This window comes from Lytechinus variegatus, chromosome 2 (assembly GCF_018143015.1).
Source record: "Lytechinus variegatus isolate NC3 chromosome 2, Lvar_3.0, whole genome shotgun sequence".
NCBI lineage: Eukaryota > Metazoa > Echinodermata > Echinoidea > Temnopleuroida > Toxopneustidae > Lytechinus > Lytechinus variegatus.
In genome coordinates, this window is record NC_054741.1 from 45,797,697 (window position 1) to 45,818,812 (window position 21,116).

General features: G+C 32.1%; 1 protein-coding gene across 6 annotated transcripts in view; it reads left to right on the forward strand.

Moving 5' to 3' along the window:
• The window catches only part of LOC121408151 (solute carrier family 12 member 4-like), a 70,320-nt gene that overhangs the window by 5,722 nt on the left and 43,482 nt on the right, over positions 1-21,116 (forward strand). For 3 of the 6 annotated variants that reach the window (XM_041599490.1, XM_041599491.1, XM_041599496.1), the window contains exons 2-4: positions 544-588; positions 15,416-15,457; positions 20,806-20,882. In XM_041599490.1, coding sequence (XP_041455424.1) covers positions 544-588; positions 15,416-15,457; positions 20,806-20,882 — 164 coding nt within the window. The remainder of the gene's footprint in view (positions 1-543; positions 589-15,415; positions 15,458-20,805; positions 20,883-21,116) is intronic. The other 3 variants (XM_041599492.1, XM_041599494.1, XM_041599495.1) reach the window with 3 other exon arrangements.

A 21,116-nucleotide genomic window follows, 5' to 3' on the forward strand; every position in this document is an offset into this window, starting at 1 on the left:
AAATGCAGGTGAGACTGCCAGAGGCAATCCACTTGTTTAAAATATTTTCTGACAATTATCATGTCCTATTAAAGTTTAGAAAAACACATTCCATTACTCTACCAATGTTCTCTGGGAAGGGGAGGGTGGGGGCAATGTTTAACACTTTTTCTACCTTTCCAATGTTTTTATTTCAATTAATTTTTTATGAGTAATAATTGATTACAATTAATAGAAGCCCAATCAATTTTCAAACGTAAATTACCCATTGAAACCATTTTTACAATTTATAAAAAATTCATTTTATGGAAAAGATACAAGACATTTCATTATAAGAAATTTATTACAGTAAAGTTTGGTTCAGTCTTAAAATCCTTATTTATTTTAATTTTCTTTTTATCATTGAACATGTTAGAGAAAACAGCCAATTTGAAAAAAAATTATTATCCCAAGTAAACACCTATCCATTAAGCTTGACTGACTAATAATTCATTCCATCCCGATTCCATACATTCTTATTCATGTATGCAAACATGATGCCACTGATTAATGCTTCAATTTCAGCACGATTAGTTGATGGATCAAGTGGTAATTTTGGCAGAGTTCAAAGTAAGTTGTTTTATTTTTTCAACACAAATCTGCATTCATTCGATTGTGCTTCAAGTCTGTGCATCTTGGCTTTTTTTTTCTTTTTTTTTAGTAATTGCATGCCATGGTTAATCATACTCATAGAGCATCTGGTTGTGGCTTGTCAGGCCTAGTGGACGGGTGCAATTAACTAAGTGAAAACAGCCAATTTGTTCTGAATTTGTAACATCCACGCATGTGGAGACAGAGTTCATTATTTCATGGAAAGTTCGCTTATTTTTGGGATTTTGCATGCTCCGGCATGGTAGCTTTATGGCAACTGAACTGGCGCACTGCCAGTGACTGTACTTCACCGTCTTCAGAAAAAAACAAAAAGTGAGTATATGGGACTGAAGTTGGGTGATGACGTCATGGTTTTCAGTGGGCTGACTCGGAATGAAAACAAATTTCGCAAGGAGTTGGATTATTTCCAGATATTTTTCGTACACTGTGTTTACAAGAACTGACTTTTCACATAAAGTTACCTTAATAATTACTTTCTGACTTATTGTTTCGTTCATGTCAGAGAACTAAAATTCAAGCGATATTTCTTTTACTACAGGGTATTTTCCTATTTTTAAGGAGCTTATTTTTACTCCACAAACAGCAAAGCGAACAAGATGAGCAGTCAAAATAATCATTCTTTGCAAAAATATAAATTTATCACTCAGATTCACGATTATTTTCAAAAGTTATGGCAGTTTTTATACTGCAACACTTTCTCAGCGGATTCAGGAAACCCTCTTGTCAACTTTGAGCGTTTTCAAGGTCAACTCAAATCAAAATCGGCTAATAACTGCACCTTTCCACTACGCCTGTTATTTCATGCAAATAGCGTTTAATCACTCCAGCAACCTAACTTCTAGATGATAAAGATGCCGTTTAAAGTGTTGTTTGCACTTAATACTGGTATCTAATACAGATGTTTTAAGATGTGACTACCAGTACCATATTTTTCAAGAAGCAAGATTGAAATTTGTACTGTACATGTACTGACCTTCCATCATATGGGGAGTTAAACAGTCATCAGGAATCATATCGTTTCCATTGATCATTCCATTTTTGTAAAAATTACACTGTGTGCACGTGGATGTTCCACACCTGTATATTGGGGAATGTGTGTAGATTTGCTTGTTTCATTATTTGTTGTCATGGGTCAATTTAACTAGCAAACTTGTGACAGGTATGCCTTATATTTTAACATTTAAAGGTAAATGCTAGTTTTGGTAACGATATCAAAATGAGTTCGTACAGAATCCAATGAAATGACCACCAAAGTGTCTGTTTGTTTAAATAAAACGTATGTGCCAAAGGATTCTGGAAGAAATTGTATAACTGCTGAGAAATCAGCAAATAAGCACAGGATTCGGGTAGAGCGTCAGGCCCGACATTCAAAGCAATAATTATATACTGTCCCATGTGCGCTTATCTGTGTTGGGGATCTTCAGTCTGAACATTTTTCAGCGTAGATTTCAAGATTTCACAAAGTTCAGTTTATGTAACTGTACCAGATCTACATCCTCGATGATATACTGACAATTAAGCCTTGTTTTACAGACTTTCTCATGAAATCAGTGTTTACTGCAACTACTAGAATTTCTCTTTAAAGAAAAGATTATAACTATGAATCATTATCTGATTGAACAAGTTAACTTCAAAGAATTTCTTGATTTTTATTTTTTAAGGGTGGATATAAATGTCATGCGGGTGTAACTGAAATATTGACTTTAAGTCAGGACACCTTTAATTCCACGATTCCACGGTCAGTTGTATTACACTTTTATGTGTCTTTCTTAATACCTTAAGAAAGGCTTTAAGACAATGTATACAGAATGGTTGTAGGATGTATAAATTGTGGACAACATGACGTCCCGAAAATCAGTCAGTCGCAACACACAAAAAGGACATGGAAAAATAGGTGACTGATTACATTGTAATATTTAGTTCTTTCAAAATAAAACACTTTTACCAATTTCAAGGTATGCAAAACATTATTTAGGCCAAGTAAAAAAAAGAAAGTAGTTGATTGTCCTCGTGCGCATTTATTTTTGCCGCCGCATGAAATTTTTTACTATTTACTATTTTCAAAAATTGGCTAAAAAAAAAATTGTGATGTTTCTCATCTGCGCCTGCTTCCCTTTTTTATTGCAGCATCAATTCTCTTGATATTTACTATTTTTATGGCTGCTGAATAGCGGAAAAAATTCACAAGATTGGCGAGCGATTTGCTCTCATGTGCCCTGGGATCTCTCGCAACTTCATAAAACAATTGCAAAGTCCAATATCGCATTAACTGCAAGAAAGACAAAAAAAATCTGATTTGTGTTTTTATTGGAATTTTGAAGATACAATCATAAATTAACAAGAAAATAAAGTTTGCAAACTCAGAAAATATCACAGATTTCTTCATTTTTAGTGCATTTTCGGGAACCCTGCTTCCTGAATCTGTAATAATCCGTCACGTGCTTTGGAAATATGGCACAGATAAATCAATTTTAATGACGTAATTTGTATTTCAGTGGGGGGGGGGTTTGGTGAGCGTCTGTACTTCGATATGTGTTGCGGTGATTGAATGTGTTGGGTGAATGCATGGGTGCTGGAGTGATGTGATTGACTGTGCTGGTGCGACATGTGAATTTTTGTAATGAGTTGAATTTTCTGGCGAGTTCTCTAACGTCAGCAGGCAATGCATTGAATATTCAAAAAATCATTTCAATTGAGTTATTCATTATCAATATTGAAAATCATTATTGGGATTCCAGTAAGTGCCAATTCTGTTCAAATTTGATAAACTTCATTCTTCCTTGAGCTATTCAATTTGATGGACAATTGTAAAAATCAGTTAGTAAATAGATCTAACACTAAAAGTTACAAATATTTGAATAATCAACATTATGTGAACAATTAACAATTAATTCAATAATCATTTAACATTTGATATCAATTTAAAAAAAATGGATAACAATTGAATAAACAGTATTAAAATTATGTAAACGAATATACAAGCAGCTGGAAACTGAAGTGAAACCATGCCCAGAGCTGAAAAAGAGATGTGCCCCTGAAAACTGAACATGGCTCCATGGTAATAAAAATGACCCCCCCCCCACATGCATATTTTACCCTAACATACATGTATATATTAATATAGAATAATGTTTAAATCATTCACTTGACATGAACATTTTGTTTTACAACAATACAGTACTGGTATACATCAGCAATACATCAATAGATTTTATCGCATAATGCATTTTCCATAGATTTCCAATCAATTGTATATATGTTTCTACTCATTTATTATTAATATTGAGCATGCATTGATTACATAATTCAAGCTATTAGCTTGACATGGCCTGACAATCATCTGAATAAAAATTACCCCCAAAAAATAGTTAATACTAATAGTAAAGACCTCCCTCATCACTGATGTCAAAAAATGGGCCAAGAAAATGCTTCTTGTTTTAAAAAAAAAGAGTAAGGATCACCCTCATCACTGCTCTCAAAAAACCAGGACGATCAACTACTATCTATTTTTACTTGGCCTTGCATGTAGATATACATGTACTTGAAGAAGTCTCAAATAAGACATTTTAATTTGGGAAGCAGCTTCAATTTTCTTTTGTGGATAGAAAAATTCCAGTCAGTCCCATTACACTTTGTCTTGCACCACATATTTGACATTTTTTAACCTTTCCCGCAACTTATGTTTGAAAATTTCCTTTTAATATGATGTATTAAATGATGACCATCAGATTATCCTACTGAAAATGAAAAAAACATTAATAATTTTCTGTTAAATTAACATCAAATTTAAAAAATATACCCCATTCAGCGCGCGGCAGTAGTGCCTCACAGTGGGCCAGAGCGAAACCAAAGTGCGCCAAAAGTCATTTTGGGCAATTTCAGATTATTTTTTTTTGTCACACCCAGCTGAAAGACAACACTTTGAAGAATACTTAAAATTGTAAAATATTTCATTCTGGAATGTGCATTAAAGTTGTTAATTTCTACTTCAAACCTTAAAATGTGATATTTTGCGAGTTGCAGCGTGCACGACAAACTAGTTGAAAAACAAGTCATTTCACATGAGGTTTTTCATGTATGAATCTGAAGTTGTTGCTACATAATTCTGATATATTTTTTTGCATGTGAAAGGGTTAAAAGTATATTAAAGATATCTTTTGGGTGTTTTATACATGTAGGAATATTATTCCTTGAAATAGACTGATTCACTTTTTTTGCATTTACATTAGAAATGTGTATATTTCTGTGGATTTCCATCTGAATTCTATCACCATCGTTTTTCCTGATGTCTAAATCTTTAATTTAATACCATATTTTTTCTACCGCTCCAACACGATCATGTCGGACCAGTAGGAAAAAAAAGGGTTAGTGTGGAGCCCTGAATATGTATGTAGTCCCATGTGTTTAATTTTTTGTATTGTTTGGATTCTCTTATAAGGAGATGCGTAAGAATAATTATTTGAGGCTAATCATAATTTTCCTTTGTAATATGAAATTCCATATGAGTTTTGATAGAAACGTTTGGTCCAGATTTTAGATAGAATCAATATGAATTTTTGGAAAATGTCTGCTTTTACTGGAACCGCCCACTTTCAATTCCAACTTTATACATTTGTACACATCACAATGCAGGGGTGGGGATCGATTTTTTGAATTTTTTCATACACTTTTTAATGGCTACATGTTTCTTAAAGAAAAGAAGACAAACTCTTGAGTAGGAGGATAGGCCCCAGCCCCAGTCACTGTGGATCTGCCACTGCATTGATTTTCCAGTTCAGTGTTCCTTTTGGAAAATGACACCAAGAATGAAAAGATCTATTAAACAAATTACATATTCATGTTTCTGGGAAATTCCCGCAGTCTTTTTTCTTTTAAAAAATAGTGCAATTGCTTGTGGAGAATTACTTAATTAAAGGGCATGATGTTTAGTTCAACATTTACAATCCACATATGGATTTGCTAAACATGCCATGCTTCAGTATTCATGATCATAATCAGAGTTTGATTTTATAAACTTTAAAAAATCTTCAAGAATCCATGAAATGAAAGAAGTTTCCAGATGTTCAAAGTTCATGAATGCCATTTTATTGGATTTCCTACAAATATTGACAAGACGTTTGCTTCCTGTAAGGTACTTTTTGTTGTCTGAATATTGTTTTATTCATGTATAGAAACTTCCCGTTGCCAATCCTTTCACATCAAACAAACATTACGTTTTATCTCAAAGTGCACATTTTAAGAGGAGGAAAAAACATTAAGCAAAGCGGAGCCCTGGCAGACAGGCAGAGAGAGAGAGAGTGTGGAAAAAACAGTGAGAGAGAGCACTTCACATTCGAGGTGAACAAATTTTGCAAATCACTGCAGAGTCAGTGAGTAGACATAAAAACATTTTTTCATCTTTATACAGTTCTCTGTATTTATTACTTTTGATAATTATTTTTTAATGTATCAAATGATATGGAGTACATGTAATGAATATTTGAAAAAATTATTTGAGCATGGAAAGATGGTCGTTACATGTATTTCAAAATGCAGGTACATGTAATCATCGAATGCATTTGCTAATTCATATACAAATTAATTTTGCATAAAACTGCTAATATCAGGCACATGTTAGCCTATAAAAAAACTTGTTTGTGGTAGAAGTACATGTATAGGTCATACGTAGCTACTCATTTAAAAGTATGTACCAGTAATTGAAATGATACTGTGTACCGGTATGTACTTGACTTTTATGTAGAGGACTTTTTTGTATTTTTTTTTTGTATTGGACACTATTAATAATGTTATTGTCTAGAATTTGATGATTCTGACAAAGCTACATATGCATGTCGTGTTTTGCAGTCTGAGTGCAGCTGTTGAATGAAGACTGGCCATGAATATTTGATTGCAAATGATTCACTGTAGGTGTAATAGATGGGTGTTACTGTAATAGGCATGAATGTCAGATTAAAAAGAGATTAATCACCCTTGCATCATGTACATGCCTTTCTCCGAAAAAGGTCAATACTGCGCATAATTGTTTGGTTTCTTATGGTGAAATATTGCACATGTATCAAACCTGTTAGATGTCAAGTTCTTGTTCATATAAAAGAAAATTAAATCAGAGAAAAAAAAAAGATTTTGAGAAAAATCACATTGCCTTGACCAGCAAAGTAAAAAAGCTTCTCAATTGAAATAGTGCTTGACCTAAACCAAAAAATACAGTGTCCTTATTTTCTGTTAGGATTTTGAAAAAGTCAATGTGCAATTGTGCATATATTGCCTAAAATGTACTTTATTTGGACAGTAATTGCCCAGAGTGATTGGAGAAAGGTGTGTCCATGTACATGTATATTGAACAATAGACTGTCATGTACATGTACTGTATGATAACAATGAATTAAACTTTAGTTTTAGAGAAAATCACTTGACACTTTGAATGCTTGTTATAAAGAGCCTAGTCATTTGCCAGACAGCTAGCAAGTTACATAGGCCTTACATGTATACCACAATTGACAATAGGTAAATATTTCATTAGTTATTATTACAAGAGGTAAAAAAGAAGGATGCATTATAATGGGCAGTGCACTTATTCTTAAAAAAAACATCAAGTTCTGCCTACAGGTACATGTATAACGGATACTTCTATGAATTATAAATATGTAAGTCCAGAGCCTTGTTGCATAAAAGTTGCTATTATCTATGTCATCTTACGGTAACTTCCATTAAAACATTGATTGTGATTGGCTGTTCAGCCTTGTTTCCATGGTAGTTGCCATTGTATGGCAAAGTAACCATAATAGTAATTTTTATGCAACATGGTCTGGCCTTTTTTATAATCCTTCCATCGAGCCTCTGACTGGTGTTTTCGATTTCAGAGCATGTTAATTTAACATATGTACAGCACATTTATAAGGACAAGCATCAGAGTGAGCTTATTATTTATGATGCATCCTTTCTTCCAGCTGCCTTTAACTGGAGCTTGCTCACGCTTGGGGCTTGGTGCTTAATAACAACAAGATTGCATATTTCAGCTGACTTTGGGCTAATTGCTGGGAGGGGGGGGGGTACTTAGTATAAATGTATGATATGTATGTGCCGTGGTCAAGACCCCATTTTCAGCTTAAATTTCCATTCCAGAGCATCACCAATTTAGAAAGCAATAGAAATTCCTATTTTTTCTCTTTTACGGAGACCCTCAAATTTGTGGTTTCTTATTCCATTGCCCCTCATACTCAGTGTAGCACAGTGGCAAATTGCCATTGTCTGCATTTAATGGCCAGTGAGTCGAAGCTCTGCACTGTAATTCGGACACTTGGGTTCATCACGCAGAAACTGCATGTACATAACCGATTTCATGCATATTCATGCAACGCTCCGAAACACAGAATTTGTGCTGTTCCAAGGCATTGCATTTTTAGCAATCGTTGATCCAAGAGGAGTTCCGGAGACCTCCATTTTAAAGGACAAGTCCACCCCAACAAAAACTTGATTTGAATAAAAAGTGAAAAATTCAACAAGCATAACACTGAAAATTTCATCAAAATCGGATGTAAAATAAGAAAGTTATGGCATTTTAAAGTTTCGCTTATTTTCAACAAAATACTTATATGAACGAGCCAGTTACATCCAAATGAGAGAGTTGATAACATCACTCACTCAATATTTCTTTTGTATTTTATTATATGAAATATTTTTATTTTCTCGTCATTGTCATGTGAAATGAAGTTTCATTCCTCCCTGAACATGTGGAATTCCATTATTTTAACATTTTGTGCTTCAGGCAAGAAGGCCCTAATCGTCAAATTCGTAAAAATTGAAATATTGTATGATTCAAACAATAAAAAACAAAAGAAATAGTGAGTGAGTGACATCATCGACTCTCATTTGGATGTAACTGGCCTGTTCATATAACTATTTTGTTGAAAAAAAGCGAAACTTTGAAATGTCATAACTTTCTTATTTTACATACGATTTTGATGAAATTTTCAGCATTGTGCTTGTCTGATTTTTCTCTATTGATTCAAATCAACATTTTTCTGAGGTGGACATGACCTTAAAGACCAAAATTTAGTTCCAGGGCCCTCTATTTTCAATTTTGGTGCGGCACACAGGTATCATTTTATAATTCAACTACCCCCCCCCCCCCCCGCTAATTGCATGATCACAAATCAGCATATTATTTTTCAAGCTCAAGTTTGTGAGGAATGAGGATGTCTTTACCCTCTGAGGTACATGTACATTGTACATTTATTTCTAACAAATTTTGCTCATTTGTTTGCAGTGTCAAGAAGTAGCACACCTTCGCCCAGTGATATGTTTAGAAAACTGCAGTACAAGCTGACAATCAGAGGTGACCCCTAATTAATTTAGATTGCTTGACCGAGAAAACTAGCACTTTTTGCATCCTGTGGAAATGATATATTCATGTAAACGGAAGAGAACGGCTGCATTATAAACAGAATTAAAGAAATACCACAAATTTTACAGCATTGTGAGCTTGCATGTAAATGGAATACATGTACATTATGTACATAGAACTCGTGATTGCTGCTTGCTTAAAATATTGTTTCAACTTTGTTTCTTGTTTGATATGAGCAACTTCATTATGATTGCAAGGTAAATGCATGATAAGATTTTTGTCGTAACTTCTGAAGGTTTCCATGGCGAAGAAGAATAGTGTAGTAGGTTTCACAGTACACCATGTATCTTTCTTGGGCAAGTGCTGGTCCTGAAAAGTACTCAAGATTTTTGTCTTGCCTGCATAGCAGAGCGAGACTACATGTATTATAGGTGCTGCTTTTCCGACGGGGGTGATGTCAACATTGAAATCTTAACCAAGGTTAAGTCTTGAAATGTCATCGCAACTTAGAAAGTATATGGACCTAGTTCATGAAACTTAGACATAAGGGTAATGGTGTATCGCTGAAGATCCTGCCTGAGTTTTAGTTCACATGACCATGGTCAAAGGCCATTTAGGATCAACGAACTCTGGTAATGTTGGGGGGTATTTTTGGAATTGTCATAACTTAAGTTTGTGGATCTAGTTCATGAACATAGACATAAGGTAATCAAGTAAATGTTTTCTTTTGTGAATAATTATTCACCAGCTGTTTTCAGAGTCAGCACTGGTGCTATATTCAATTATGTTATGCAGGCGAAACTGCCAGAGGCGTTTCACTTTTTTTTTTTGCAATACGTACCACAAGGCTCCACATTAACTTCATTTGTTGGTGGCCCATTCGGGCCACCAAAACCTTCAAATAATTATTTTTGGTGGCCCATTAGTAATGTTTGGTGGCCCGAAAAATATAAAGAAAAACTTAAATTAAGAATGAATAAAACAAACTGAAATATTCTGCAGTCACTACCACGTACCACTATTCTTTGTACATCTTGTATGTAAATCGTGCTTGCTGTTATTTTACTTTGCTTATTTTGTGGTAATATATAAATTGTTCTATCATTGTAAATATGAAATGATTGAAAGAGAATAAAAGAATTGTATTGTTCCCAGGTTGTGTGGACTTTTAATCTCCGTATAGACACACACTCATAATGGTAAAATAAATAGTGCATATAGCAAACTCAGATAGATTTACAAAACAATGATTTTTCCTTTCTTCCTTTTTGATCGTAAAACCTAGATTATGCAGGCCCCAAATCCAGTTTATTTTCTCTTTTCCAGCATGTTATAGCAGGAGAAAATCACAGAAAAATATGCTGCAGAATTAGAACAATGTGTAAAAGGGGAAAAAAATTTTTTAGAATAGTATATTGAAAAACGAAAACAAAATTGTAAAAATGAATAAGTGAAATAAAACAAAGGAAAAATTGAAGAAAGAAAAAACAAAGAACAAGAAAAAAAAATTGAGAAAAAAAAACAAAAGAAAATGTAAGAAAAATGAATGAGACAAAATTATCTAAAAATTGGGAAAATTATTATTATTCAGTAGAAACATGTTCTTTAACCAGGCATATTCAATGGGAAGGGGTATAAATGGTTTAATCACTAAAAGAAAAATGAAAGAAAAAAATAAGAATACGGCAAAAGTTATCTGGAAAACTTCTTCCCTATATTTGACAAAATGATGGAAAAAAATCACATTTCATATTAATGAAATGCCTTCCCAAAGTATTTACTTCCTTAAGAGTGGTTTAAGAAGTCATTTATAAACAAGAAAGAAAGAAGCTTTCAATTTATTTTTGGCTAGAAGAGACACAGCTTCGAAATAAACCAAATATTAACATACATACAAATGCACATGTGGGACTGTGATGTACTCGCCTATGTGTTTTATGTGTATTAATGCATATGGTCATTCTCAAACAAAAGTGGACATGGGGGTGAAAATTAAAACTTGCTAGAAATCAGTAGGCTTTAATGGTTTTTGAAACTAGACATCTCAAAGTATATTTTTCCATTTCAGTTACGTAAAATTATTCATTGTGTCTTGAAATACAGTGAAATTAGTGCAAGGGAAATTTAATGATACAAAATGTTGATTTTTTAAATTAAAATTTACATATTGCCTATCACAATATAAAATTTGTATTAGAAGCATATTTGTTGGGAAGATACTAGCTCTGTATTGTATCTAACTCCTAAATAACAAAAAAAAAATTATCTCAAGTGTTTTTCTGAAAAAAATAGATCTTTAAATTTTTCAAAATTGGTTGTCGTGTCACTCACGTTTAAAGACAAAAAGTTTTCTAGAGATGTGTATTCTAAAAATTAATTTATCCCAGTACAGGAGCAAATACAGTTTTCCCTTACCTTATTGTATATAAAGTAACTTGGTCCAATGTGTTAAGGTTAAGCTAAAATTAAAGGTTAAAGTTGTGTCGTGTCACTCACAATGTCGTGTCACTCACGAAATGTCGTGTCACTCACGGTCTCATTTTGTGTATAAAAAAGGACATCGAATAATTTTTAAAGCATTTTACAACATAAATGCAATGATGGAGTCAAAATGTTGTTCCTGACATCATTTAGGCCTAAGGCTAATATTTTTTTTCTGTTTTCCCAACTTAACACCTCTATCAATGGAAATACAGAAATTTGACATTGAGTTCATCCATTTTCTTCCTCTCCATGGTTTCCTCAGTTTCAAAAATCCTGACAACTTTCCATTCGTGTGAATACTCAGATCCTAATTTATATTTTGATGACGTACTGAGATAAAAGAATATAATAACGTAATCAATCAACACAAAAATATGAATTCATATATTAAGAGAAAAACTACTATGCATAGTAATGAACAATTTAACACATTGACAATGCATAAAGATTTGGTGATGGTTCAAGTTAGTCAGGTGTGACTTGAATATTCTCTGTCTCTATTAACGGAAATGAGTAGAACGTTCACCTATCTTTTCAGGAAAGTTATTTCTTTGTCTTACTAATTAAGAAAGGTTTAAAGTTAGCAAGGTCTGGGATCTTTATTTTGAAATTTGCAGAAATTGCTTGAATATTCTAATTAATTCCATCAATATTTGATTTTTCTCTATTTATTCAAATCAACATTTTTCTGGGGTGGACTTTACCTTTAGGTATGGATTAGTATACTGCCATTAGTGTATTAATGTGTTCATTGTTTAGCAAGGTTCAACTCTTCAAAGTCTTTTTAGTTTTTAGTCTTCTATATTTTTTTTGCAAATAGTGAGAGCAGTTAGCAAATATGTAGAACAAATGAAAGGTTTACCAGTGGTGGCTCATGACTGCACGTACACTTTGCTGTGAGTGACAATGTGAAAGATTCCCTACATGCAAATTCAGCCTTACTCTAGGTTCTGTCAACATTTTCCATTATCGACATGTATATTAAAAATGAAAAATTTGAAAGTAGGTCTCTCCTCCCCCCCTCCCCTCCCCCCCCTCTCCTCCCCCCTCTCTCTTTTGCTTTAAATCTCTTATTAAAGATGAATCTTGTCGTCCTGATTCCCACCCCAAAAGAAAGTTGATTACATTTCATTGAAAAAAAATACTTCGACCCATAAAAGCAAGTACTGGTAAATTTTAATCAAAATTTGAATGTTTCACAAGGTATGCTACATGGGTTGAGAGAAGTACTAGAGAGGGTTTATTTTCATTTGGTCTAATGCCAATTCATCAAATTGCCAACTCTTCTACTATTATTTGGTCTACCATCAGTTCGTCCAATTTCCTCATAGCCTTATTGCCAATTTGTCAACTCACCATTTTGTCTTATAACCAGTTGGTTCAATAGCCATTTAGTCCATATAGCATTTGATCTAAATAGACTAAGTGTTAATTGGGCAAAATTAATGAAAATAAAGCAGATATTAGACCAATTGGTTATGAAATGAAAGGGTTATCAGATAACATGAAGTCAGGATTGGACCAAATGGTTGTTAGACGAAATGTTGGATAGAATGGCATTAGACTAATTGAAGGTAGACCATGTGATGAGTGGACAATTTTTTCAGTAGACAAATTGGCAATTCACCCTAGAGAGCTAATGATGTTAGTCAAAGTGTCACACAGACAATACTCTTTTTCAATGATTTAATCATGGAATAACAAATATTTCAATTTTGTAGTATTGATATTAAAAAAGTAGAATACATGTATTATCATTTCATACACTATCGTGTGAGTCAAAAAAAAAACTTGACACCACGCAAATTCCCAATTTAAGAAAATAAATATGTCATGAATGTATATTGTCTGGAAAGAGTATCTTCTTCCAAATGATTTGATAGCATATTTATGTGGTATGTCTTTACGCTTGGATAATCGGTTGGTATTTTTTGCAGTGATATAAATTTTGATTTGCGCCAAAGTTTGGTACGTCTGTAATGAATGAACCGCAGGTGCCAATAACGTCATAATTCTACCTGAGTTTAATAGTGAGCATGTTTGCAAATCCCTTTCAATGAAATTAACTTGAGAATTGGTTGTTAAATGTGTTAATTATATAATTATAATGTACATGTAAACAACCCAAAAAAGTGTTTTGAAATGGATTTTAATGCAACCCTTATAGGATTATGACATCATCGACATCTGGATTCATTCATTGCAGTGATGCCATATTTGGCGCAAATCCAAATACATTACTGCAAAGAATACCTCCTGATCATTCAAGCGTAAATACATATGTACATGTACCGCACGCATATGGACATATGCATTAACCATGGGTTCAATCAATGGTTTTAAAAACTTTGCCCTTTATCCAGGGTAATTGCACATTTCATGATAACATACAATAAATGCCAAATAAAGAAGAATAATGAAGCTTTCCAATGATACCAGTTTCACCTTGAATACTTCAGTAACAAAAAATCATCCTTCAAATTTGAGTTGCAGAACTTTTTTGAGGGGTTTATGTTCAATGTTCACATTATTGGACTGAATTTTATTATGTTGGATAAGGTTTTCCATATTCAGTCTTTCTCCTGTGTCTCATCAGTTTCTACATGTACCTGTATTAAAATGTAATATTTTTAGACTGACTTTCTCTTATTTTTTTGAACTGCATACAATTAAAGTTTTGATTGTGACTCAATATGTTCTTGGTATTTTTAATACGAATAGTTTACTAAACATAGAAAATCTAGCCGACAATGCTCAATTTAAATAGCTTAATGAGTCAGATGCACATTATGTTCAGGCCTTTTTTCGACATAACATGATTCAAATGGTCTTGCACCGACTAAAGCCAAGTAACACAAGGCTTACTATCGATCATGCAGTCAATATGTAGGATAAGTGCAAATTTGCAATCAATCTCGGAATGTAGTTTTGCAATCAATCGCTTAGCATTACCTTGCTTGGCCAAGGACATTTTAATTTGGCAAATCTTGATTAGAATTGCCTTGGGAGTTAATTTCAAATATGAATGAATTCATTTCATCAGCAGCTTTGTTGCTTTCTCTTTTACACTGCACAGTGAACATTTATGTGAACATTCATCAGTTTATCAAAGAGGCTTGTTTCCCCCCCCCCAAAAAAAAAAAGAAGAAGAAAATGTTACCATTTTTTAAGTATGTGAAGCACCTATAATGTCTGTAAATACATTGATGCCTGTGGATGTTACAGAGATGTCCCACTATAATACATAACTGACTACATGTGCCCTCTTTAGCTTCTGATCACATTCTCATACATGTAAGAAAATTTCGAAAAACAAGGTGAATATTCGATGGAATATCAATGGTAAAAGAAAACAGAGTCAAGATTTTTTGTAATGAATCTTCCAGGTGCTGTTTCTGTTTAAATCCATAAATTGTTCAAATTCATGGATGATGATGAAGGAATAGTTTTTTTTTCAGAACAGTGTATGGAACAATTTGTGTCTGATTTTGTTAATTGAATTTATAGTGCAGAACATGTTCATGTATGGAAGTGTAGCACAAGTCGTCTTCCCAAATAGGTACAATATCTGTCATATTTTGAACCTTTTATTCAGATTTCTGCTTTTAAAAGTAAGTGTACAGAGCCAGTCATTGGGCATATTTTTGCATCTTTGCGCATCTTTGCCTTGCAATGTTGTTAATAGAGAGAATTATTTCAAATACATAGATTTATTATTTACCGGTACTGTTAATAACTGGGATATACTCATTTGATTTGCTACATGTAGTTCATTACGATTAACTTGCATGCCAAATAAAAGTACACAATTTTTCCAGATTTATTTTACATTGTACATCAAGGCCTAAAACTCCAAGGTTTCCCTGATGATAGCGAGTATAATGTACTATTATACTACATACATGAATGAGTATATTTGACAACCTTTTCATTAATTACGTCTATTTTGTAACAAAGAGCATGTTGCGGATAGCATTGCTAATTGGTTCAAGCTACATGGTAAGTATAACACTTTTTGTCCAGTGACTGCCTGAGAACAATGCTCTTTAATATTAATGGACATGTGCACATTGTATCTTTTTTTTTTCTTTCTGTTTGTTGCATTTACTGTCTTTGCATAATAATGAATTGATATAATTTACAACATTTGATCTTTTGGTTTTATTTATTTATATTTTTATGTTATTGTCTAAGTACTTGAATTTAGTTCTGATTCGTATGGCTCTAGATTGCAATGTAAGGTTAAAATTTTAGCTTTATTTTAATGAACTTGTACCATGTTTGTATAAATGCAGACTTGATTTTCTTTTATATTTCTGCTTTTTATTTAGTTCATTATTTAATAATAAATGTATGTTAAAGCTTTATTGGTGTGATTTATTTTTCTTTTCTGTCATTAATATTTTTTGCAATAAAGGCCTATCTACATGTAGGAGCAGAAGAAAAAAAAGTGATATCGTTATCTTGTTCCACTTGGAGAAATTGAAATTTTGCTACAATCGTACAAATCCATAGAAGAATTTTCACTTTGAATTATCCTTCGTATCAACCTTCTCTTCTATACCTTATAAAAAATATTTTCCAACAACTTTCTTATTTGGGCTTGTTTTTAGGCATTCTACAAATAAAATTATTCATATCATTATGTTGAAAAATACTCAGTTATTCTGCAAAGTGAAGCCGTTTGGGTCTTTTAAAGATCATAACACATTGAAAGATAACCAGCATGTTATGTGATCTTAACCTAAAAGTATTTCTTTTTTTTTTAAACAAATTTTATTCAAACCTTTCTTGGCCATCCTCAACAGATTATCTGAGCCATTTAAAAGGACTTTGTTTCTTTGTTTTTGGAATCCCTTTAAACTTTGCTCTTTGACGATGCAGTAATACATGTAGTTTCTTTGGTGGATTGTTTTTTGAAACAATGTTTATTGATGAATTTTGTATGAGGTGACTGTGTAATATTACATGTACATACAGCTATTTTGTTTAGATCTCTATTATTTACAATTTCCATTTTATTTGTTTTTAACAATGTTTTTAAAAAAACTTATATTTTGTAATTATTACATGGTATGTTATGGCACAAGGTACAGAATCAATAATTCAATCCGTTTCCTTTCAAACACCCAACTTCATTCTCTCTGTTTGTCTCTTATTAAATCAAACAACCCCCCCCAAAAAAAATATATATATATAATAATAATGATAATGATAATTTTATGGCATACATTGTCAATGCTCGATTCTCAAATTCACAATGCACACACTAAAAGAAAAGGTAAATATAACAGATTTTGCATTACCGGTACACATTTCTCACCCTGCCATTTCTTGTTCATTGTACACGTATGTAAAAGCGTATACGCTTTTACATACGTGTACAATGAACAATCCCAGATTATTCCCAAAGCAAATTTATTTTATATTATTCTATCTCTTCAATCATTATTGAGAAATACAGTTTTAAAGGGATGGTCTGGGCTGAAAGTATGTATAGCTTAATAAATAGAGTAGAATTCAATTAGCAAAATGTTGAAAATTTCATCAAAATTTGATAAAAAATAACAAAGTTATTGAATTTTAAAGTTTAGCAATATTTTGTGAAAACAGCCATCATGAATATTCATTAGGTGGGCTTATGATGTCATATCTCCACTTGTTCTTTTGCAATTTACTACATGAAATTAGGTTTATTCAATTTTTTTTCTCCAAGAACTAGAAAAATTGGATTGACAACTGATTTAGTGCATTATATTGATTGGTGCAACTTATTTCATTATAAGGGAGACATACATGTACATGTATTATTCACACAAGTATGAAATAATGAAATAATTATGATTTTATGTAATGAAATAAGAAAACGGGAGGTGGAGATGTGACATCATCAGCCCTACAAATGAATATTCATGATGACTGTTTTCACAAAATATTGCTAAACTTTAAACTTCAATAACTTTATTATTTGTTATCCGATTTTGATGAAATTTTTGGCATTTTGCTCAGTGAATTCTACTCTATGTATTAAGATATAAATTTTCAGCCCGGACCATCCCTTTAACATGAATTAGCACTTTGTCACAATTCAGTGATTGGTCATGACACATGTATATACATGTGATAAAAAAAAAGAAACATAGGAGCGTAAAAATTAGAAATGAATATGAAAATATAAAATGTTTGGATGAATAGTCTGAATAGTATGCTTCTTTCAGTTCTTTCATAATTGTTGGTTGTGCAGTTTCAATCAACTTTGTGGAAATATAGTGTGGTTCAGACTGAAATGATATGCTATGAATTTGAATTAAAATAAAAATAAATCATTGAAAACTTCATCAAATCAGAAGAAAACGAATGGAGCAGCATCATATACATGTAAGAACGTGCTGATAATTGTGTTTATCCCATGATTTTTTTTATTAAATAAAAATGTGTACATCTGTATGTGCATGCACTGAACATGATGTGTTCTTCATTGAAGTCTTGAATATCACTTACTTGTAAAATGGTTTTAACACTGTTAGATTGAAGCATTGCCCTGAGTCAAACAGCTGTTAGCATTGTGTGTACGAATTCATCAACATGTTAATTTACCTTGCAGTCGGAGCATGGTATTTCCAAATAAAGACATTTTTGAGGAATATAGGAATTAAATTTTTCAAAGAATTTGTTGAATTCTATGAAAAAGCAAGCGTTACATTGTAGTTTGTACGCATTTTGACTATCATTTTATATTTTCATACAAAAATACATTATATTATTATTTCACTACATTTAATACTTGGCCTAGGCTTATTCATTTATCTGTCTTTGTGCATTTGGCAGTTTATGGGATTCATTGTATTTTTTATTATTTTTGTTTTTATTTCTTTTTTTTCTTAGAGATGTTTTTTATTATCATTGCTATCATTATCACCATGAATAATATGTATTATAATTGTTTTGAAGTGGATTTATTTATTTGTTTATGTATGTATTTATTTATTTATTCATTTATTTATTTATTTATCTATTTATTTATTGTGATACTTATTTAAATGTTTTTAGGGGGTGTGATAATGGTATATTCTCTTTAATATCTTTCTTAGTGTTACTGTTTTTGTGTTTGTTTATTTGTTATATTTTTTGCTTTCTTTTTGGTGGACTTATTGTAGCATACACTGTACAGTCACTGTATTATTTGTCAATTTTTTTCATTTTTCCTCTATCTGTTCAAGTTTACACTTTACAACATTACAACTATATAGAGAATTGCATCAAATGATCGTATCCATATGGCTGAATGTATTACCATGGATATGCACAAACTAATCCTTTTTATCACCAATTCAGTCTAAATGAGTACAGCAAACCTGTACTGTGGTCAGTATGACATTTTTTGTTTTTAATTCCAATACAGGCTCACCTTTAAAAAAAAATTAAGTCTATAAATTTTCAAAGTGTTTTTCAGGCCTGTGTATTTAGTGACTTACATTAATTATAATGTAAACTTTATTTGTGAATTGTAAATTTTCTTTAAGTTATTGTTTCTTGTGAATACAGGTATATACACATGCATATGTACATGGATGTACATGTATAATAATGGTTTTATACTGATATGGGGTACTACTATATCTAAGGAATTAAATCTCCTTAAATGCTTGTGTGCTGCAAAAGGCTTGGTGGCTATAATAGCCACAATGATAGTATCGAAATTCCATTTGGAAGTGCATTTTAGATGACAAGGTGGTATGTGCTATACATTGTATAAGAGCTGAATATTATTAAGACTGATAGGAAATAATTCCCTTTATGTTATTATGGACAAAAAATAGTCAGTGCTAAGGGCTGCACCAAGGTGTTTAGATGGCAGAGGGGGAGGTCTGGTGTCACTGTGATGTAAAGGAGATGTGGAATTTTCAGTACTTTTTTCCCTACCGCCTCAACTGGGCATCTATTTTCCATACTTAGATTACAGTGTAAAGAGTAACCTCATGATTCTTAATCTTATTGAATAAATAGTATTGTACATGTATATTTTATGCCAAGAAATATTTTGAGAATGATAACATGCCAAAAGCACCTAGAAACGCACTATTATAAAGTTCTATGAATGTTTAACTTCATTTTATTATTATCATAAAGAAGAATTGACAAACATCTTTTTGTAGTGGTGTGAATTTCCCAGCCTGGAGGATGCTTCAACTCAAGTACAGTGTAGCATATCACCTACTACTAGTATTACAGCATATTAACATAGCTCCTTGCACGTACATGTAGGACGTACAAGCTTCTCTAACATTGTCAAATCCCTTTGAACTCTAACTAATACTAAAAGTTTAAGAAAATTTGCAGCTGCTTTCAGCCTCTGTCTCTATTTATTAATATCCTTGATTATAATCACTCAGTTTAAAAAAGTTATGCTTTGTGTCTCTTTGATTTGTTCCTGTGAAAATCATTCCTTTTTCTCAAATGTGTTTATGTTTTATGTTTTTTAATATTGTAATCAGTTATCAGTGTTTGTGAAATTCCAACATTTTGTCACACAATCAAACTCGTTGAACTGTATGTGTCAACACGTGTACATGTCATTCATTATACACACACACTTACATGTAACTCTTATACTTTGATAAGTTAATTAATAGAGATGTGTTTAGGTCTATCCAATCTTTTCCAAAGCAGGTATACCCCCCAAAGAAAAAAAGAGTGCAAATGATTACAATAAATAATTCATAAATAGATGATAATAACTATTGAAATAATTTGAAAATGAATGGGTAAAAAAAAACATTTCATTTTCAAACTATTTATTAACATGATTTTATTTATCATGAATAATACTTGGATTATAATTATACAGTACATATTCAAAATTGCTTACTTTTATATAGGTATCATATAATTTTGTTTTTCAATTCTAATCTGAAGACTCCTGTTCTTGACTCTACATGTAGATAGATTTTACCTTTGGTATTTAACAGAATAAAAAAAGTCATGTGAATTTTGGTCATTGATTGTGATTGCTACATGTATTTGATCAATTTGAAAAGCAGGAAACTTTAAAGCATACCTGTACACCAATTCAAGTTCCTTTGCAATATGTTTTGTGGTATGAATTTCAAGAGATAAGACTACACAATCAGAAGAAAATTGCATTCTGGAGAAGAAATGGAAGACAATTTTATTAGTCGAGGCCTAGGGTTGATGCTATTAAAGGTGGGTGTGGGGAGATGCCTCTACGTTCATAGGACTCTTGTTTGCAATAAGAGAGTTACTAAGATTTAAGTGTCTTTATTCCATGAAAATCACAATGCTTTCAAAGATCCTAATCCAGTTGTTGTATTATTTGCATTTCCAAGGCGATGGAGGAGAAAGGTCGGATAATGTGGCCATTCTGGAATCAGGAATTCAGGAGAGGAACTTGGCTCTGTATGAGGTGAGAAACAAGATGATGATTAGAAAAAATATGCAAATCATTTTGCATTTATGATACCATCTTATTATCATTTGGAATAAGTTTTTGACAGTATACAGTATGTAAGTTATGAATTTGTAGAAAATGGGAACAAACCAAGTGAAAATAGGCATGGTAATTATCATTTAATTTGGAAAGATAAATTGAGAATAAATTGTAGAAATATTAAACGATTCTCCACATTCGGTATTGGAA